At 57.5% G+C, this 18,904-nt stretch overlaps 1 protein-coding gene across 4 annotated transcripts; it reads left to right on the forward strand.

Annotated features, from left to right (window-relative positions):
- The first annotated feature begins 3,462 nt into the window (after nucleotides 1–3,462).
- On the forward strand, nucleotides 3,463–15,382 carry AP3B2 (adaptor related protein complex 3 subunit beta 2). 4 transcript variants are annotated; one of them, XM_041418908.1, is made up of 27 exons: nucleotides 3,463–3,596; nucleotides 6,254–6,329; nucleotides 6,441–6,515; nucleotides 6,625–6,720; nucleotides 6,807–6,967; nucleotides 7,508–7,574; nucleotides 8,121–8,296; nucleotides 8,393–8,576; nucleotides 8,807–8,904; nucleotides 9,182–9,236; nucleotides 9,387–9,458; nucleotides 9,584–9,646; nucleotides 9,866–9,998; nucleotides 10,081–10,190; nucleotides 10,264–10,440; nucleotides 10,525–10,711; nucleotides 10,816–10,934; nucleotides 11,154–11,265; nucleotides 11,538–11,739; nucleotides 11,816–11,981; nucleotides 12,067–12,121; nucleotides 12,703–12,809; nucleotides 12,932–13,163; nucleotides 13,259–13,343; nucleotides 13,768–13,865; nucleotides 14,530–14,668; nucleotides 14,899–15,382. In XM_041418908.1, exons 1-27 carry the CDS (start codon nucleotides 3,484–3,486, stop codon nucleotides 15,047–15,049), a joined length of 3,309 nt encoding a protein of 1,102 aa, XP_041274842.1. In that variant the 5' UTR covers nucleotides 3,463–3,483; the 3' UTR covers nucleotides 15,050–15,382. The 4 variants fall into 4 exon arrangements, with proteins under 4 accessions (XP_041274842.1, XP_041274839.1, XP_041274840.1 ...); XM_041418905.1 differs by lacking the exons at nucleotides 3,463–3,596; nucleotides 6,254–6,329; nucleotides 6,441–6,515; ... (2 more) ...; nucleotides 7,508–7,574; nucleotides 8,121–8,296 and having other exon boundaries at nucleotides 8,399–8,576; nucleotides 11,816–11,978; XM_041418906.1 differs by lacking the exons at nucleotides 3,463–3,596; nucleotides 6,254–6,329; nucleotides 6,441–6,515; ... (10 more) ...; nucleotides 10,081–10,190; nucleotides 10,816–10,934 and having other exon boundaries at nucleotides 10,299–10,440.
- The last annotated feature ends 3,522 nt before the right edge of the window (nucleotides 15,383–18,904 follow it).

An 18,904-nucleotide genomic window follows, 5' to 3' on the forward strand; every position in this document is an offset into this window, starting at 1 on the left:
GCAGGAAGGACACCTGCATCCAGGTGATCCCATCCCTCTGCCATAGCACCCAGTGCCCCTGGACCCCACAGCTGGGACCTGCCAGGTGCTGGGTCCGGGCAGGGGGGAGGCAGGTGTGTCCTGGGAGGCTGGGCTGGGCTGGACGGCATGCTGGCAGAGATGGGTGGTGGCAGGGGACGGGTGTCAGAAGGGGGACGGGTCCCCACCTTGCCCTGCCCGCTCTCCCCACAGGTGAGCTCATTCCTTCAGACCCTGCAAGCCCCGGACTGGCTGTTCCTCCAGCCCTGGCACTGGCTGGGCTCCTGGGTACGGCGGGTTTGGGGGTGCTGGCATGAGAATCCCGGCCAGGTGCTTGGGCAGGGGGTGGCAGCAGCCCAGACCAGGGCTGAGCCGTGACATGGGTGCCACTGGGGCTGATGCAAGGTGTTTGTCCCTCCAGGTGAGCAGCTCCAGGCAGGTAAGTGCTGGCATTGCCCCTGTGCCCTGCACTGCCATCTCACCCCTGGCACAACTGGGCCGAATCCTGCACACCCTGCCTTTTCCTGGGCACCCATGGGTGCTTCAGCACCTAGAGCAGGCAGCCCCTTCCCAAAGGGTTTCCATCCATGGAGACCTGAGACCCAAGTTAAGCCACAAGGATGTGGGAGTGGGATAAGCCAGCAGGTCAGTGATGCTGCTGGTGTCCCCAGGGCACCGGTGGCCCTGAAACACAGCTGGCTTCCCAGGCAGTGACTGGGGCAGTGGCCACGGCAGGGTTCTTCCTCTGCGAGGGGCTGCTGGGACAACACTTCAACACGGTCCCCAACGGGGCGGCTGAGCCCCAGCCTGGGGACCTCTTCCTCTTCCCACTGGCCTCCGGGGGCCCTGGCTGGTGGGGTGCCCACGCTGGCATCTACTGCGGTGACGGGGAGATCATCCACCTGGAAGGTGAGCCCCAGGAGCTGCCATGGCACGGGGACATCTCCACGGAAGGGACATGGGGTACAGAGTCCACTTTGCCCTGCAGGCAGCTCAGGGACGTCACCCTCAGGCATCGTGGCTAAGCACGGCAAGAGCCACCTCCTGCGGACACGGGGCCCGGCCAAGGTGCTCCGGAGGAAGGGAGGGCTGGACGTGGCCGCCCTGCAGCGGCGGGTCCGGGCGGCCATGGACCAGCCAGTGGAGTACGACACCGTCACCTGCAACTGCATCCACTTCGCCCTCGCCCTCCTGGGGCTGGGCCACCTCGCTGGTGCCATGGTGGGTGCCACCACCAGATCAGGTGTCACCACCCTGCGATACTTTGGGATCTGCTCCAGCCAAGCATCACCAAACCTCTTCTGTTTTCCCAGGTGTCCCCAGCGCTGCAGTGAGGGGGTGACAGTGCTCCTGGGGAACTTGGGCTGGAGCATCCTCCCCTGGGCACTGGAACTGCACCAGTGACTTATCAATCCTCCTGTGTGGCAATAAACTGTTGCATGGAAACCCTGTTTGTGCCAGCCCTGTTTGATTTGTTGTTTTCTCACTTTTCCCAGAAGCTGCTGTCAAGTGAAGGCCCACCTTGACACACCTCGAAGGGAGGGGCTGCTCTTTGCTCCCCATGGCCTCCTGAGACAAACAGCTGCCTCTTTCACTGCTGGCATTTAATTTTGAGCATAAAAATGAATATTCTGCGGGTTGCTGGGTTGAAAATGGGCCAAAAGGCTGGACAAGATCTGGCCGGAGGCTGGTGCTGTACCCCAGGGGTCAGCTCTGTGTCCAGTCCTGGTCAACCTCTTCATTGCTGGTGCAGTGGATGAGGTGGAGTGTATCCGCAGTGAGGGGGAGCGAGTCACCAGCCCATGGTGGTCCTGGCACCCCCAGAGTTCTGCATCCTGTGCTGGGCTCTCCAGCAGGAGAGAGACAGGGACACGCTGGAGAGACACCACAAAGGGCCACCAAGGCTCTGGAGCATCTCCCCAGGAAGGGAAGCTGAAAGAGCTGGGCCAGCTCAGCAGGGAGAAGGAAATGTCCAGTGGGATTTTATCAGTGTTTATGGGGGGGAAAGAAGGGGGAGTCTGGCTCTTCTCTGTGTCTCCTGAGGGTTGGGGTCTCCAGGAGAGCAGCAGAGTCTCCAGGAAGGTCTGAGATCCAAGCAGGGTTGGGGTCCCTGGGAGGGCTGGAGTGAGTGCGTCTCTGTGCTGAAGATTAATTGCTGTCCATTAATTAGATGCTTTATTCAATTCTGCTACTTGAACCATGGCCATTTCCCCTTGCTGCCCCATTCCTGTGGGATGGGGTGAGTGCTGCCCCAGCCACACAGCTCCAGGGCTGGTCAGTTGCCTGGAGAAACAATAGCAGGAATATCTGCCAATAGTATAAAGCACCTGGGAAAAATCAAAGAAATGCAAACAAAATCTCAACTATAATAACATAAATAATGATATTTTATGATTGATATAATTTATAGTAATATATTATATAAAATATAGATATGAAACATTGTAATATGCATAGTCATATCTACAATATTTGTATTTAACATCTGTAGTATAGTCAATATATGATCACATATCTAGTATATAATTCCTATCATGTTATTGATAATAATATTATACATAAACTACAATAGCTATAACAATATATATAAAAATAATATAATTAATATATAATAATTCAGATATCATACAGCAGGTATACTGTCATGTGGAATATAGATCATCAAATATTGCATTTTACCATACAGTAGATAATACATAATACAATATGTAATATGTACTACATTAAATACTATATACTATATAATAGAATTCATGTAATCTGCAATATAATATAACATAGCATAACATATAGCATATATAACATATTGCATACATTATATATAAACTGTGGAACGTAGAATGGTTTATGGATTATCTATAACATAGTATGATTGAATATGGCAAACATATAGTATTGTATAATAAATGAAATCTGTAATAAATAACATGGAATAAATTGTATAGAGTATACAGCGTGTAATAGAATACATAAATTATACGTAATGTATAAGTAAAAGTATATTATGTATACTGAACACAGTGTTACATATAAAATAATAATAGCATGTAATACAGTAGGATGTAATAATATATGTTGTAACCTCTGAACATATAACATTCTTTACAATAATGTAATCTATTTTAAATACGCCTAATTATAATCACACAGAATCACGTCTGTTACAATAATTATAGATCTTGGTGATTCTGGAGGGGTACGTGTGCGGCCGTGAGCTCAGTGACTGTCACTACACCTCAGCTGTGTCCCCAGCAGTGCTCTCCTAAAGTCAGCCGTGTCCCGCTCCCAAACCTGCGCAGGTGCGGGGGCTGCAGCGAGGCTCCCCCTGCGCTGCCGCTCCCGGTGCCGGCGGGGCTCGGTGCAGCCGGGCGCTGCCCCCGCCCGCGGCCGGGCCCGTCCCCGCCCGCGCTGACATCAGTTCCCGCGTCCCCCCCGCATCCCGCATCCCGCATCCCTCCCGCCGCCATGGCCGCCAGCCCGGCCTACGGCGAGGAGAAGGGCGGCTCCTCCAGCCTGGGCGAGCCCGAGTACGGCCACGACCCCGCCAGCGGCGGCATCTTCTCCTCCGACTACAAGAGGTGGGGACAATGCGGGCACGGGGGACAAGGACGAGCCTGCCCGTGCGGCCGCCGCTGCAGGCCTTCGCCGCCGCCTCGGTGGTACCCGAGCCGGGCTGGAGCGGCCCCCGACGTGGGGACGTGGGGACGGGGATAGGGACGGGGATGTGGATGAGGATGGTGATGGGGATGTGGATAGGGATAAGGATGAGGATGGGGACAGGGATGGGGCAGAGAATGCGGTCACGTCGCCGCCGCCGTCATTGCAGGTTGCAAAGGCCGGAGAGGGTGGGAACACCGCGGGATTTTGGAGATGTGCGGCTGGGGGAGATGTGCGGAGATCCCCCCTTGAACCGCCCACTCCTGGCTGGGGCATCCCGGGCACGGTGTTCCCACCACGGGATCTGCTGGCGCCTGTGGCTCTCCTGAGCTGATACCCCCCCCACCGCGTCGAGGTTCCCAGCGTGGGGGGGGAATGTTTAGGAATGTCACCCTGCCGTGGGACAGGCTCCTGCGGGGGGGCAGGGATGAAGAGGAATAGCGGGGGTGTGCTCCTGGAGCTGCAGGAATGCCTTTTGGCCTTCCCTACTGTGTCAGTGTCCCCTACTCTGGCACTGTCCCCCGCTCCCTGCTGCCCCAGCAGGAAAGCACTGAATCACAGTCTGACAGCAGCTCGCTCTCTGCCCCCGGCTGTGTCCCCCAGTCCAGCAGAGTCTCCCCATCCCTGCCCCTCTGGTTGTATGCCCCCATATGACAGTGTCCCTCCAGTCCTGATTCCCTGATCCCCCACTTTGAATGTGTACCCCACCCTGACCTCTTGGTAATGTCCCCAGTTTGGGAGTGTCCCCTCTCTCCCTGTGCTCCTTCCTAATGCTGCAGTGTCCCCCATTCTGGATGTGCCCCTCATCTGTGACTTGATGGCAGTGTTCCCATCTCACTGGGTCCTCCTTTCCCTGAATCCCTGGCAGTGCCCCCTTCCCTCTGATGCCTTGGCAATGTCCCCCAGTATGACAATTTTCCCCAGCCCTGATCCACTGGCAGTGTCCCCCAGTCTGGCAATGCCCTCTATCCATGACCCACTGGCATTGTCCCCATCTCAGAGTGTTTGTCCCTCCCATGAGCCCCTGGCAGTGTCCTGCACTTTGTCCAAGTCTCCCCCTCTCTGAACCCTTCCTTGGCAATGTCTCCCACCCTGGAAATACTTCCCTGCTCCCATGTCTGCCCGTGTCCCCTGACCCTTACTGGCAGTGTCCCCCACTCTGGAAGCATCCCCCAGCCCTGACATCCTGGCTGTGTCTCCCAGTCTGTCCAGGTTACCTCATGATCTACCATCAGTGCCTCCCACTCTGGCAGTGTCACCGCTTTCACGGCAGTGTCCCCTTACCCCTGACCTCCTGGCAGTGTCCCCCACACCCATAGTGTCACTGTAGCCTGCATGCTGCTCTTTGCCAGAGCCACACCAGGTCTGTCACCACTCCTGTGAACCATCCATGGCATCCATGGCACATGGGGCAAGACAAATGCACCAAGTGTGACCCCACCTCCCTGGCTGGACACCCACAGGAGCCCCATCATGCCACCCTAGAGTGTCCCACCATGATGTGCATTCCCTGCCCAGCACTGAGCCACTCAGCACTGAGGAAGGAGCTCCCTGCAGTGTCCCCAGGTCCCAGCTGCAGGTCAGATGTCACTTTGGACGTGACATCCCAAGCTGGCCTCATCCACTGGGAGCTGTGTCCTGTGGATGAGGCTCTAGGCTGCAACCCAACCCCAGCCACGGCATCAGGTTTCAGCCTACTGTGCTGGGCAGAGGTGCGGGGCCACAGCCCCGTCACCATCCCCAGGGCCACTGCCGCCTGTCAAAGCTATGATGTCCTTGCCGCCAGTGCAGAAGCTGCTGCAGCAGCTGCCGGTGGGGCCGGCTGGCTGGCCGAAAACACCAGAAGGTGCTGGTGTGGCCGAGGAGGTGACAAGCCCGGTGCTGGCCACCGAGGCTGGACAACCCACCTGCTACAGCGCCCTGCGAGCCGATGAGCTGCGGCCACTCGCCGGCACCAAGCCCGCAGCAGACACTGTCACCGGGCCACCGCCGCGGTAAGACTCCCCCAGGGAGCACCCCCAGGACCCTCTGGTGATGGTGACTCTGCACGAGCATCATCCCATGGGTGTCACCCTCAGTTGCTGCCGGTAGATGCAGCCTTGCAGGTGCCCCCAGTTTAGGAGGGGACCAGTGTCCCTTAGAAAAGAGGAGAGTGGTAATAACTTTACAAAAGGCTGTGGTATTTTCCCAGTCCAGGAAGGGGACCAGGGAAGGGCTTTGCATCAGGGTGTGCTGGCACATCCACGCCACTATGTCCATGAAGGGACAAGGGACACCCAGCCAAGCCAGGATGGAACTGGTGGTGGGCACCTGTGGTTTAGGGAAAATGTAGGGTAACAACCACAGCCAGGATGGGACGGGGTTCTTGTCCCTGTGCCTGGGATGAGGATGGCACTAGCACCATGCCAGTCCCTCCGGTTCCTCTTTCACCTGGCTGTAACCCAACTCCTGTCCCCATAAATATTTCATGAAGAAGGATAGGATTGCCAGCCTGATGGAAGGCTGGGAGCAGAAAAAAAATACTAAAAAGAGGTAAAAATGTGAAAAAGGGATTTTTTTTTCCCCTGGTGTGGTTCAGGCATGATGACCTCAAGGAGATGCTCGACAGCAACAAGGATTCACTCAAGCTGGAGGCCATGAAGAGGATTGTGGCGGTGGGTGTTGTTGTCACTGGTGGGGACCACTGCTGGTGCCATGCTGTCTCATGCTGTACCAGCCCCTGCTGTGCCAGCTGCCCAGTGTCACACCACTTCTTTTCCCCCTAGATGATTGCCCGTGGTAAAAACGCCTCCGATCTCTTCCCAGCTGTGGTGAAAAATGTTGCCTGCAAGAACATTGAGGTGAGGAAGATCTTGGGTGACCCTGGCAGCAGCCCAGGGTCTGACATTTCCCTGGTTTTGGGGATTGGCCGGAATTTGGGGGCTCTGAGGTGGCACCTTCACCCTGCAGGTGAAGAAGCTGGTGTACGTGTACCTGGTGCGCTATGCAGAGGAGCAACAGGATCTGGCCCTGCTCTCCATCTCCACCTTCCAGCGAGGACTCAAGGTGGGCTGGTCTGAGGACCCAGGGGGGGTCTGGAGGAGCACTGAGCCTCCCACAGCTGCACTGCAGCCCCCCGCATGCCCCCACAGGACCCCAACCAGCTGATCCGCGCCAGTGCCCTGCGGGTCCTGTCCAGCATCCGTGTGCCCATAATCGTGCCCATCATGATGCTGGCCATCAAGGAGGCCGCCTCGGACATGTCCCCGTACGTGCGCAAGACAGCCGCCCATGCCATCCCCAAGCTGTACAGGTAATGGGGACGGGGATCAGCTGCTATGTGTAAGGTATGTGAGTCGTTGTAATAGAGCAGCCAGCACTCGGTTTCTTCATGCAGAAAAGCCAATTTTTTAGTCACAAAGCTCATATTTACAGGAAATATCAGAAGGCACTGTGTTAGACCTAATTGGCTAACAATACACTGATACTCAGTTTATTGGTCGGTAAATGGCTAGGGTGTACATCTGTCAAATCTCTCCATTTTTGGTTAGTTTACATATTTTGTTCACTGGTTCCCATGGGACACGTTTCTTGTTTATTACAGGTGCAAACTTTTTTTTAACTAGAATAGCTTGTTGTGCTAACTGCTTTCATTCTTATGATTTTTCACACGGGAAGTTACAAGCTAACTGCTAGCTTAGCTGGAGTAATAGGGCCTAAATCACATTTTATAAGGCCTTTCTTTTATAACATCTTTACCTGTATGCAACATCAATATGGGTCTTGGCTGCTTGGTAGGCAGGGATGGGGAGGAGTTTGGTCCAGCATCACCTGCCCTGCTTCTCCCTCACAGCCTTGACTCAGACCAGAAGGACCAGCTCATTGAAGTGATCGAGAAGCTGCTGGCTGACAAAACCACAGTGAGCAGAACTCTGTGTCTCCTGCACCTCTAAATCTGGGAATATCATTGACCTGGTGTCCTCATGGGGATGGAGGTGTTCCCACCAAACTGGTGTCATCTTGGGGATGCATCCCCACAGGGATGTCATCCTCATGGGATGCCATTGTCCTCACTGATCCAGCATCCGTAAATGGATGTAGCCATCTCCCAAGCCAACATCTTTGTGGGGATGTCACTGTCCCTAGCAAGACAGAATCCTCATAAGGATGCCACTGTCCCCACTGATTCAGCATCCTCACAGGAATGCAGATGTTCCCACCCAATTAGTGTCCTTGTGGAGATGAAGCCATCCTGGAGAGGGATGCATCCTTGTGGGAGTGCTGCTGTCCCTACTGGGCCAGCAACCCTGTGGGGAATTCACCAACTCCACTGAGCTGGGATCCCTTCAAGGAAGGGTTGCCCACCAAATCAGCACCCTCATGGACATGCCACCATCCCCACCAAACCAACATTTTGTTGATGATCCCACCACTCCAGTAAGTCACTCCAGGCTTTCCCTCTGCAGCTGGTGGCTGGCAGCGTGGTGATGGCATTCGAGGAGGTTTGCCCAGAGCGCATAGACCTCATCCACAAGAACTACCGCAAGCTCTGCAACCTGCTCATCGATGTGGAGGAGTGGGGGCAGGTGGTCATCATCAACATGCTGACTCGCTACGCCCGCACCCAGTTCCTCAGCCCCGAGCACAGAATGCCCTGGGAGCCTTGGGATGTCCTGGGAGCCCCTAGGGAGGTGGGGTGAAGGGGGAATGTTCTTGGGAATGAAGAGGGTCCCACCTGCCAGCAGGAGTCCTTGCTGGAGGAGAACACTGAGAAGGCTTTCTATGGCTCTGAGGAGGAGGATGCCAAGGATGCCAAGGCAGAGGCAGCCTCGTTGGCCAAGCGCAAGCCCTACGTCATGGACCCCGACCACCGCCTCCTCCTGCGCAACACCAAGCCCCTGCTGCAGAGCCGCAACGCTGCAGTGAGACCCTCATTCCCACCCTGTTCCTTCCCCAGGGCCACTGGTGGTGTCCTTCAGTCTGGGCTTATGATGTCCCCAAAGTCTAGGACTCACTGGGGTGAGGGACACTCAGAAATGGGTGTCCTCAGGGTCAGGCTACCTTCTAGTGCTGTGAATGGCACTGGGGGACATGGCCATTTCTCAGGGTGTCCCCCATTCCCACCATGTGACACTTGGGTATATGTCCATAGGTGGTGATGGCCGTGGCACAGCTCTACTTCCACCTGGCACCCAAGGCAGAGGTTGGAGTCATTGCCAAGGCACTGGTACGGCTCTTGCGGAGTCACAGGTGTGTGGCACCTGGGCTGTGGTGGTGTCCTACCCCTCCACCCCAGTTGTTGGAACCCATGGGGAGCTCCAAGACCCTTTTTGAGAGACCCCCAAAAAGCCCATCTCTGGAGGGACATCAGGTTGGAGGCCTTTTTGGGCTGGTCCAGGCAAGACGTGGGGTGACAGCATCTTGGTGGCACCAGCCTGGTGCTGGGTCCTGGCCCATATTCACAGGGACTTGCTGAGGGTGTTTGGCCCTTGCCCCAGTGATCATGGTCCCCTCTTTGTCCCCACAGTGAGGTGCAGTATGTTGTGCTACAGAATGTGGCCACCATGTCCATCAAGCGGCGGGTGAGTCTCAGACTTGGTGTGGGAGGAGTTGGCCCTGTTGACTCTGGAGCAAGATGAGGATTAGGATGCAAGGTCACCAGAGCCCTGGAGGTGGCCTTGGCTAGGTGGGGGGGACAGAGATGACACTAATGTCTCTGGCTGTGCATGTAGGGGATGTTTGAACCCTATCTGAAAAGTTTCTACATCCGCTCCACGGACCCCACACAGATCAAGATCCTGAAGGTGAGCTGGAAACATCTGTCAGGAGTGGGTTTGGGGCTTCATGGAGCCCTTTCTTTGGGTCAGCTGTCCTCATGCCTTGGGGACATCATGCCCCTATGCTGCTTATCTCTTCCTCATTCCTGCAGCTGGAGGTCCTCACCAACCTGGCCAATGAGACCAACATCTCCACCATCCTGCGAGAGTTCCAGGTATGCCATGGCCATACTGAGGCTGCCACCCTGGCATGGCTCTTGGTGCCAAATCACCACCATGGAGAGGGCAAAGGAGACCCCTCCGGGACGAGTGGGCTGAGGCCATACAACCCCATCAGCGGTTCCAAAGGGCCCCAGTGTGTGACCACTGCCAGAGGGGATGTCCAGCATAGGCACATGGGTGACACGTTGTGTGTGCCCTCCATGCCTCTGCAGACCTACATCCGCAGCATGGACAAGGACTTTGTGGCAGCCACCATCCAAGCCATCGGGCGCTGTGCCACCAACATCGGGAAGGTGCGGGACACCTGCCTCAATGGCCTGGTCCAGCTCCTCTCCAACAGGGATGGTGAGGACACATGGCAGGGGTAAAATGGGAGCTCCATCGCTCTCAGGGCAGGACCCACCTGAGGCTGGGTCTCTGCCCACAGAGCTGGTGGTGGCCGAATCCGTGGTGGTCATCAAAAAGCTGCTGCAGATGCAGCCGGCCCAGCACAGTGAGATCATCAAGCACATGGCCAAGCTCACTGACAACATCCAGGTTGGTTGGAGTGTTGCTGACCCACAGGAGCAGGGGATGGCAGCAGTGCCACATGTCTGAGGGCATTTTACAGGTGCCAATGGCGCGGGCCAGCATCTTGTGGCTCATTGGGGAGTACTGTGAGCACGTGCCCAAGATCGCACCTGATGTGCTGCGCAAGATGGCCAAGTCCTTCACCAACGAGGAGGACATTGTCAAGCTGCAGGTCATCAATCTGGCGGCTAAGCTCTACCTGACCAACTCCAAGCAGGTACCGGGGATGTGATCCTAGGGTGGACCTCAGTTTCCCTGCCGGGGAGGGAGAGGCCAGCCCTGAGCATGTTCTCTGTTGCAGAGCAAGCTGCTGACCCAGTATGTCCTCAATTTGGCCAAGTACGACCAGAATTACGACATCCGCGACCGGGCTCGCTTCATCCGCCAGCTCATTGTGCCCACTGAGAAGAGCGGAGCCCTCAATAAATACGCCAAGAAGCTCTTCCTGGCCCAAAAACCGGCTCCCATCTTGGAGTCTTCCTTCAAAGGTACCCATTCCTGGCCACAGGGTCACTAGGACATGGGGCACAAGCTGTCACCACAATGCTGCATGGCTGTCCCTGAGCTGCTGTGTCCTTTCACCTCATTGTAGATCGGGACCATTTCCAACTGGGTTCCCTGTCCCATCTGCTCAACGCTAAGGCTGTGGGCTACCAGGAGCTGCCTGACTGGCCAGATGAGGCTCCTGACCCCTCTGTGAGGAATGTGGAGGTGCGTGGAGCACCTTGGGTGCGTGGGGGAGGAGGGGCCAAGGTGGGGACACTGGCTCAAGGTCTTGTAAGAGCTCCAGAAGGTACCTGGGTACTGCTCACCTGCCCCCGTTCCCTCTCTAGTGCTCACACATCTGCTTGGGGATAGGGAGGACAAGGGTGGTTGTTTGGATCCCCCAGTCATGGGGATGGCCCTGCTCCATCAACCCTGTGCCAGCAGGTTCCTGAGTGGACCAAGTGCACCAGCCGGGAGAAGAGGAAGGAGAAGGTGGAGAAGCCTTTCTACTCTGACTCAGAGGGCGAGTCAGGGCCCACGGAGTCTGCAGACAGTGGTGAGGACCCGAGGGTATGAGATATTGGGAAGAGGTCACTGTGGCCATCAGGCAGGTGCCACAATGGCAGGGCATTGGACAGGGGACATGACAGTGGGGACACCCCGTCATGGGAGGGACATGGCAGGAGATGTGGAGGGACATAGTGGTGGGCAGTGGGACAGGCAGCAGGTGTGGGGATGCAGTGGGAGAATGGAGGATGTAGTGGGATGAAGTGGGAGATGGGGGAATGTGGGGGGACACAGCAGCAGGGCTGAGCTCTGCCCCCACAGAGCCCGAGTCCGGCAGCGAAGAGAACGGCAGCAGCAGCAGCTCTGGCAGCTCCAGCTCTGGCACCGAGGAGGAGGATGAGGAAGAGGAGGAGGAAGACAGCGGAGAGCAGTCAGAGGACAAGGAGGAGGAGGAGGAGGAGAAGAGGCCAAAGAGGAAGGACAAGGAAGGTTCCCATAAGGCAGTCTTGGGGACCGCAGGCAGGTATGCCCTGGGAAGACAGGGGGATGCTCTCAGCAAAACTCCCACCCCAACCCCCTGAACTGGGCTCTCCCTGCAGCCCCAGTGAAGAAGAGGAGGAGGAGGAAGGGGCAAAGAAGGCCAAGAAGAAGGCCCCACAGGGGAGGAAGGGCCATGCCGAAACCTCATCAGAGGCCAGCACCTCCGAGAGCAGCTCCTCTGGCTCTGACTCGGGCTCTGAGGCGGAGGCCAAGCAGAGGAAGGTGGTGAGGGCTGGGATGGGCTGGGATAGGGGCCTGCACAGGGATACCTGGACCCCCTATTGAACTCCCCATATCTGCCCCGCTGCAGCCCCCCAGCAGCAAGGCCAGCTCCAAGGAGATCTCCCTGCTTGACCTGGATGACTGTGAGTGGCTGCCTGGAATACGCGAATGGCCGTGGTGGTGGTGCTGGGGAAACTGAGGCATGAGCACTAACCCCAGTGCCATCAGGACTCCAGGGGTCCTTTGAGAGCTGCAAAGATGGGACAAGAACAGGTGTGGTGAGGGGTCCTTGTCTCCAGATGATGGCTGTGGGACAGGCAGCTGTGCCTGTTGGATTGTCCCCATGTGGCTGTGCACAGGGACAGCATACAGGGGTGTGTCTACACCAATGGAGCTGTGCTACTGGGCTGTCCTTTTGTGGCTCTCCTCATGGGACTGTGCCACCAGGGCTGACCCCACATGGCTGTCCCCATGGGGCTATCCCCATGAGGCTGTCCCCATGGAGTTGTCCCCATGGTACTATGCCACCATGTCCGTCCCCATATGGCTGTCCCCATGTGGTTGTCCTCATGGAGCTGTGCCATTGGGCCTATCCCCGTGCCATTGTCCCCACAAAGCTGAGCCACTAGAACTGTCCCTGTGTGGGTGACCCCCTGGGGCTATGCTCACAGCCACGGGGCTGTGAGCTCTGTTAACCCTTTCCTCTCCCCTCCCCACTTTGCAGTCACTCCACCTCCTCCCCAGCCCATCCCCTCCAGCAGCATTATCTCCACCAGCCTGGTGACCGACCTGGAGGGCCTCACTCTCACCGACACCTCCCTGACACCCACTGTAAGTGTCCCCCATGCCCTCACTGGGAAGGTCCCAGGCCCCCTGTCACCTGCAGGGGCTCCTGGCCCCTCTGCCACCTGCAGGGGGTTGCAGGGAGCCCTCACCGCTGTCTCATGGTGCAGCTGCTGAGCCCGGCGTTCAGTGCAGTGAAGACCTACGAGCTGCTGCACCGCATGGCAGGCGAGGGGCTTGCGGTTGAGTACTGCTTCAGCCGCCGGCCCTTCCCGGGTGACCCCCACATGGTGGCCGTCCAGATCCAGATCTCCAACAACACCGACACCGAGGTGAAGAACCTGCGGGTCAACGAACCCAAGCCGCTATCCGGCATGCGGATACAGGAGTTCCCTGAGATCGGTATGGCATGGCATGGCATGGCTGTGATGCTGTGGGAGAATGGGGACAAGGGCTGCGTGGGAATGTGGGATGTAGTGGCAGCCCTGTGGTTTCAGAGCACTTGGCGCCAGGGGACACAGCCACCGTGGTGATGGGCATCGACTTCTGTGACTCCACCCAGGCGGCAAACTTCCAGCTGTGGTGAGCATCTGGCACGGGGCAGGGCAGGATGGGTGTCCCCAGGGATCAGGGCGTCAGGTGCTCCAGAGATGGGGAAAGTGGGATAGGTATCAACATCCCTCCATGTAGCAGGGGACAGGGGACAGCAGAAGCAGGGCATGAGGATGGAGGACAGCAGGACAGGCACCAGAGTCCTTCCAGGGAAGAGGAGACAGTCAGGTGGGCATGGGGTGGTAAGGGGACAGGAGGAAATGCACAGGCATCCCTGCAGGGGACGAGCAGGCAGCAGCAGCTCCAGGTCCAGCCTGACAGGTTCCCCTCATTCCTGAGCCCTTTTTTGCCACAGTTTCCCCAGTCACTCCTGCCCAGGGCGGGGATGGGAAGCAGGACATGGAGAGGGGACATATTCTGAGCACATGCCCCTCTCACCTGCCTGTCTCCCCAGCACCCACACGCGCCAGTTCTACGTCTCCATCCAGCCACCCGTGGGGGAGCTCATGGCCCCTGTCTTCATGAGCGAGAACGAGTTCAAGAAGGAGCAGGGTGAGTGGGGCCAGGGATGGGGACAGGGTGCTGCATGGGCACCCACCGCTGACACTCACCCCCAATTTTGTCCCCTCTGCCGCCCTTGCTGTGGCCCTAGAGCACCTGGCACGGCCGGGTGAGGGTAAGTGGCTGCTCAGCTGGCCCCTAGACTAGCTCTGCTCCCCTCACCCCCCCCTGCACCCCCAGTCTGTGGGCTGGGGTGACTACCCTGGTGCCAGGGTGGCCTTGTTGGGTCTTCACAAAGCGTGACAGGCTCATGTCACCCTGGAGCTCCCAGAACTGTATCTGGTGAGTGACAACCTGTGTCCCCATGCTTCTGGAGCAGCACATCCCCACCCTGACCCCATGGATGGGGGCTGTGTTAAGTAGGGGGTGCTTGTTATCCTGCAGCACCTGGCCTCATTGCTGCCACTGTCCAGAGGAGTCCATCCCCAAGGATGTGGCTGCTGCCACCAGGCAGGAACATAGGGATGAGCACAGGAAGAGTAATGATGGATTTTCCCAAATCCACTGACTTCTGAACCAAGAGCAAGCAGAGCAGCCAGCTCAGGATGTCATGGGGAATGCAGGGAGCTGGAGGGGCTCGCTTTGGGCATGTCAAAGCAGGGCCCAGCAGGGTGTGTGGCCAGAGATGGGCAGGTGCCTCTGTTGCCTGCTCTAGGGAAGCTGATGGGCATGAGCGAGATCACAGAGAAGCTGACACTGCCTGAGAAATGCCGAAGTGACCACACCATCGTCCAGCAAGTGACCTCAGCTGCCAATGTGGGCCGCGTGCCCTGCGGTGCCAGCAATGAGTACAGGTAGCTGGACCCCCACACCTGGATCAGGCAGGCGCTGTCACATCTCCATTCCCACCCGAATCACAGCGGGGACACTCAGGGCTTCCTTTAGGATGAGGAGCCTGCGTGAACCCAAATGTGACAGTGGCCGTGGGTGTCAGGCACCTGCCTGTCCCCACTGCAGCATCCCCTGGGACCAGAGGGTGACAGGGGACAGCTTGCCTTGAAGCCCTGTGTTCACCACCCAACAGGTTTGCAGCCAAGACAGTGACAAGCGGGAGTCTGGTGCTCATCACCCTGGAGCGGCGGGAGGGCTCCATGGCCCAGCTGACCATCAACAGCGAGAAGATGGTCATCGGCACCATGCTGGTGAAGGACATCATCCAGGCCCTGACACAGTGACAGCTGGGCGCTGCCATGCCCATGGCCGTGCCCTCCCACCCCTTCTGCCCCATGCTGCTCCCCAAAACACTCCCTTGCCCCCGTTTCTGCCAGGTTATTCTCTGCCCCGATCCCAAAAGAGGTGGCAGGCAGCGGCCCTCAGGCCGGCTTTGCTGCTGGGCGGAAGGAGCAGGATGGGGCAGATGGGATGCAGGGAGGTGTCCTACTCGGAAGGGCAGAAGCAGCTCCAGCCCCTACGGAGCACAGTGTGGCCCCAGTCCCTCATCGTCCTCTCCGAATGTAACCCTTATTTATTATGTCCAGGAACTCCCAATAAAGCTCTTCTCCAACCTGCTCCCTTTCCCTCCTCTGCTCTGTGGGCACAACAAGCCCAGATTCCCCCATGCCAGGCTCTGCCAGCCTCCCGAGGGCAGCCACAGGGGACATCAGGGGACCAGCCATCTCTTAGGTGACTGGAAACACTCAGTGTGTCCCAGGGATGGGCGGCTGCTGGGTCCTGGAGAAAATAGTGTCGGGGTGAACCCCCGAGGGCAGGAGGTGCTCAGTTGGACCAGGGATCTGAGGAGTCTTGGGAGGGTTCCAGCTATTTATTCAAGGCAGAATTGCTCATGCTTCGACCGCAGAAATACCTGCTACGTCAGGGCTGGGTCTGTTCTGCAGTGTCACTGGAGGGATTCCTGGGGCCAGCTCGGGGAGGCGTTTCATCTCCAAACTGGGATTACAAAAAAAGAAGGAAATCTGACTCTTTATTAAGATCTCTCCTCCCAGCACGGGCTGGGTAGGATTTCAGTGAGCACTGGCTCTCTCCATCCAAAGCTGCAGCTCAGCACAGAGTCAGGCCCAGCACCAGAGGCTGAGGATGAGCAAAGGACGTGCAGGAAGGTCTGAATCCCGAACCGCCTCCGCTGCCACAAAAAGGGTGAGGGGCTTTCTGCTTTTTCCGGGTAAGAGATGGAAAAAACCCCTTTGCGTTTTCTGATGGGTGAGGAATCCCTAGCTGGAGCAGCAGCAGCGACCACTGGGTGTCAAGTGCTTGTTCCATAGGGAAAAAGCCCATTCCCATAAGGACAGGGGTGGGAGCTGCAGCTGCCTCACAAGGAGCCACAATGATGCCACCACCCTATTTCCCTTAGGGAGGCCATTTAACCCTTGGGGTCCTATCCCTTCATGGGCTCAGTGAGTGCCACAGCCTGTGTGTGGAGCGATGCCAGCGCACTGAGGCTGCCCTTGGGAACCTGACTTTAACCCCCTGGGGGTCCCATTCCCTCATGGGGGGTTCAGTGAGCACCACAGCCTGTGTGGGAGCTGCCAGCACTGAGGTGTGCCTGGGAGGGAGGCTGCAGCCAGGCATCACAGTGCCACCACTCCATTCCCTTTAGGGAGACTGATTTAAGCCCTTGGGAGTCTCATTCTCCCATGGGGAGCCCAAAGAGTGCTGAGCCTGTGTGTGGAGAGCGGCTGCAGCCAAAGGGGGTCTGGAAGGACTAAAGCCAGGCACCACAGCACTGCCACCACCCCATTTTCCCTGGGGAACCCATTTTAACCCCTTTGGATCCCATTCTACTCAGAGTGGGCTCAGTGAACACCCAGCCCATGTGTGGCAAGTGACTGGCACTGTAGTGGCCCCAGGGTTCTGAAGCTGAGAACCACAGCACTGCCACCATTCCAGTACCTCAGAGGAGCTGATTTAAGTCCTTAGGGGCATGATTTTAGCCCTTGGGGATCCCATTCCCCTCAGAGTGGGCTTAGCAAGCACCAAGCCCGTGTGTGGGAGCTGACAGTGCTGAGGTGTCCCTGTGAAGGCTCCAGATGGATACTGCAGTGCCACCACCTGCCATTCCCCTCACAGGGGCTCATTTAACCCCTCTGGGCTCCCATTCCCTCCTGGGATGCTCAGTGAGCACCACAGCCAGTGAGTGGGGAGCTACTGGCACTGAGGTGTCCCCTGGAGAGCTCCATCCAGGCACCCCAGTGCCATCATCCCGTTCCCCTTAGAGGGGCTCATTTAACCCTTTGGGGGTCCCATCCCTTCACAGGGGTCACAGTGAATGCCACAGCTCATCTGTAGGAGCTGCCAGCACTGAGGCTACCCTTGGGGAGCCCCTTTTTTCGTCATGGGGTGTCCCATCCCATCAGAGGGGGCTCAGCGAGTGGCACAACCTGTGTGTGGGGAGATGCTGGTGCTGAGGTGTCCCTCGGGGGCTTCAGATAGGCACTGCCACCAAGATATTGTCCTCATGAGGGGGTCTCATCCATGAGAAGAGCACAGCGAGTGCCACAGCCTGTGCATGGAATGCTGCTGGCACTAAGGCATCCTCAGAAGGGTTCCAGCCAGGCAGTGCCACCATTGCATTCTCTTTAGAGGGACTGGTTTAAGCCCTAGCAAGTTCAATCCCCTCATGAGGGGCTCAGTGAGCAACACAGCCCGTGTGTGGGAGTTGCCAGCACTGAGGCTGCTCTTGGGGAACCCCATTCCCCTTGACAGGAAAGATGTGTGCTCATGTATTTACAAACAATTCCATGGGTGAGGAGATGGGTGTTAATGTCTTTCAAATGGTTCTTAATGTCTCTACCAACTTCAAGCCGCAGGTTTGTTAGAGAAACCCCTTGAAACAGGCAAAGGATCTGTATAAGCCTGAGTTTCTGAACTTTGAAGGGAAGATTACATGTTTAAAGGGGGAATATGTGGTAGGCGGTTCGGGAAGGCTGTACCTTCCGAGTACCTCAGCTGATGGGGAAAGGAAGAGGGCAACATGCGGCCGGGAGTTCAGGCTAAAAGGAGGCTGTGTCCTCCAAAACCGAGAGAGAGAGAGAGAGAAAACCCCACGGCCGTATGCCCCAGTGGACAGTCTCTCCCTTTATTGGAATAAAGTTGCAGGACTCCTCTGTCTCCTTTATGGACACTGACTTTTCAAAACATGATTTCCTGCACACCCTCAGAGGGCACTCGGTGAGCACCCAGCCTATGTGCGGTGAGTGGCCCCAGAGGTGCTGAAGCAAAGAGTCAGAACCGCTACCATCCCAGACCCCTCAGAGGGGCTGATTTAAGTCCTTAACTCCTGTCATTGGCCCTTGGGGTCCCACTCACCTCAGAGGGGCTGATTTAAGCCCTTAACTCCTGTCATTGGCCCTTGGGGTCTCGCTCCCCTCAGAGGAACATGGAGCGTGGCCAGTGCTGAGATGCCCACAAGGGCTCCAGCTGGGCAGTGCCACCACCATCCCACTTCCCTTAGAGGGGCTGACTTAACCCCTCAGGAGTCTCATTCCCTCATGGGGTGTTCAGTGAGCCCCACAGCCCTTGAGTGGAGTTTCTGTTACTGAGGTGTCCCCGAGGGGCTACAGCTGGGCACCACAGTGCCACCACCACCCCATTCCACTCAGATTTAACCTCTCAGGGTTCCATCCCCTCTGAGGGGGCTGAGTGAGTACCACAGTCCATGGGTGAAGAAATGATAACACTAAGCCTGCCCTTGGGGACCTCAATTTAACCCTAGGGGATCCCATTCCCCTCATCGCGGGGCACAGCAAGTGTCACATCCTGCATGTGGCAGCTGCCAGCACTGAGGTGTCCCTGGGAGGGTGACTGAAGCCAGACAGCACAGTGCCGCCGCCGCCGCCCCATCCCTCAGAGGGGCTGCGTGAATGCCTCGCATGACCCCACGGTAACCCGCGGGTGCCCCGTCCCCTCACGGCGGCCGGGGCGGGGGAGCTCGCCGGGGCTGTGGCGGGAACCGCCCGATGGCGGCCGGCAGCCACCACGCGGCCAGCGCGTGCTGCGCGCATGCGCAGCAACCCCACCCCTCAGCGGCACCCCCGCCCCCCCCCCCCCGCCCCCACCCCCCCCCCCCGCCCCGG

The sequence above is a fragment of the Onychostruthus taczanowskii genome, unplaced genomic scaffold (assembly GCF_017590055.1).
Source record: "Onychostruthus taczanowskii isolate IOZ18803 unplaced genomic scaffold, ASM1759005v1 scaffold6, whole genome shotgun sequence".
In the NCBI taxonomy this organism is placed as follows: Eukaryota; Metazoa; Chordata; class Aves; order Passeriformes; family Passeridae; genus Onychostruthus; species Onychostruthus taczanowskii.

Bases quoted from the DNA above. Each gene is read 5' to 3' on its own strand.
- AP3B2 (XM_041418908.1), top strand. From the start codon at position 3,484: ATGGCCGCCAGCCCGGCCTACGGCGAGGAGAAGGGCGGCTCCTCCAGC. The intron at 10,191-10,263 runs GTTGGTTGGAGT...GGCATTTTACAG, and splicing joins AGCTCACTGACAACATCCAG to GTGCCAATGGCGCGGGCCAG. The intron at 14,669-14,898 runs GTAGCTGGACCC...ACCACCCAACAG, and splicing joins GGTGCCAGCAATGAGTACAG to GTTTGCAGCCAAGACAGTGA.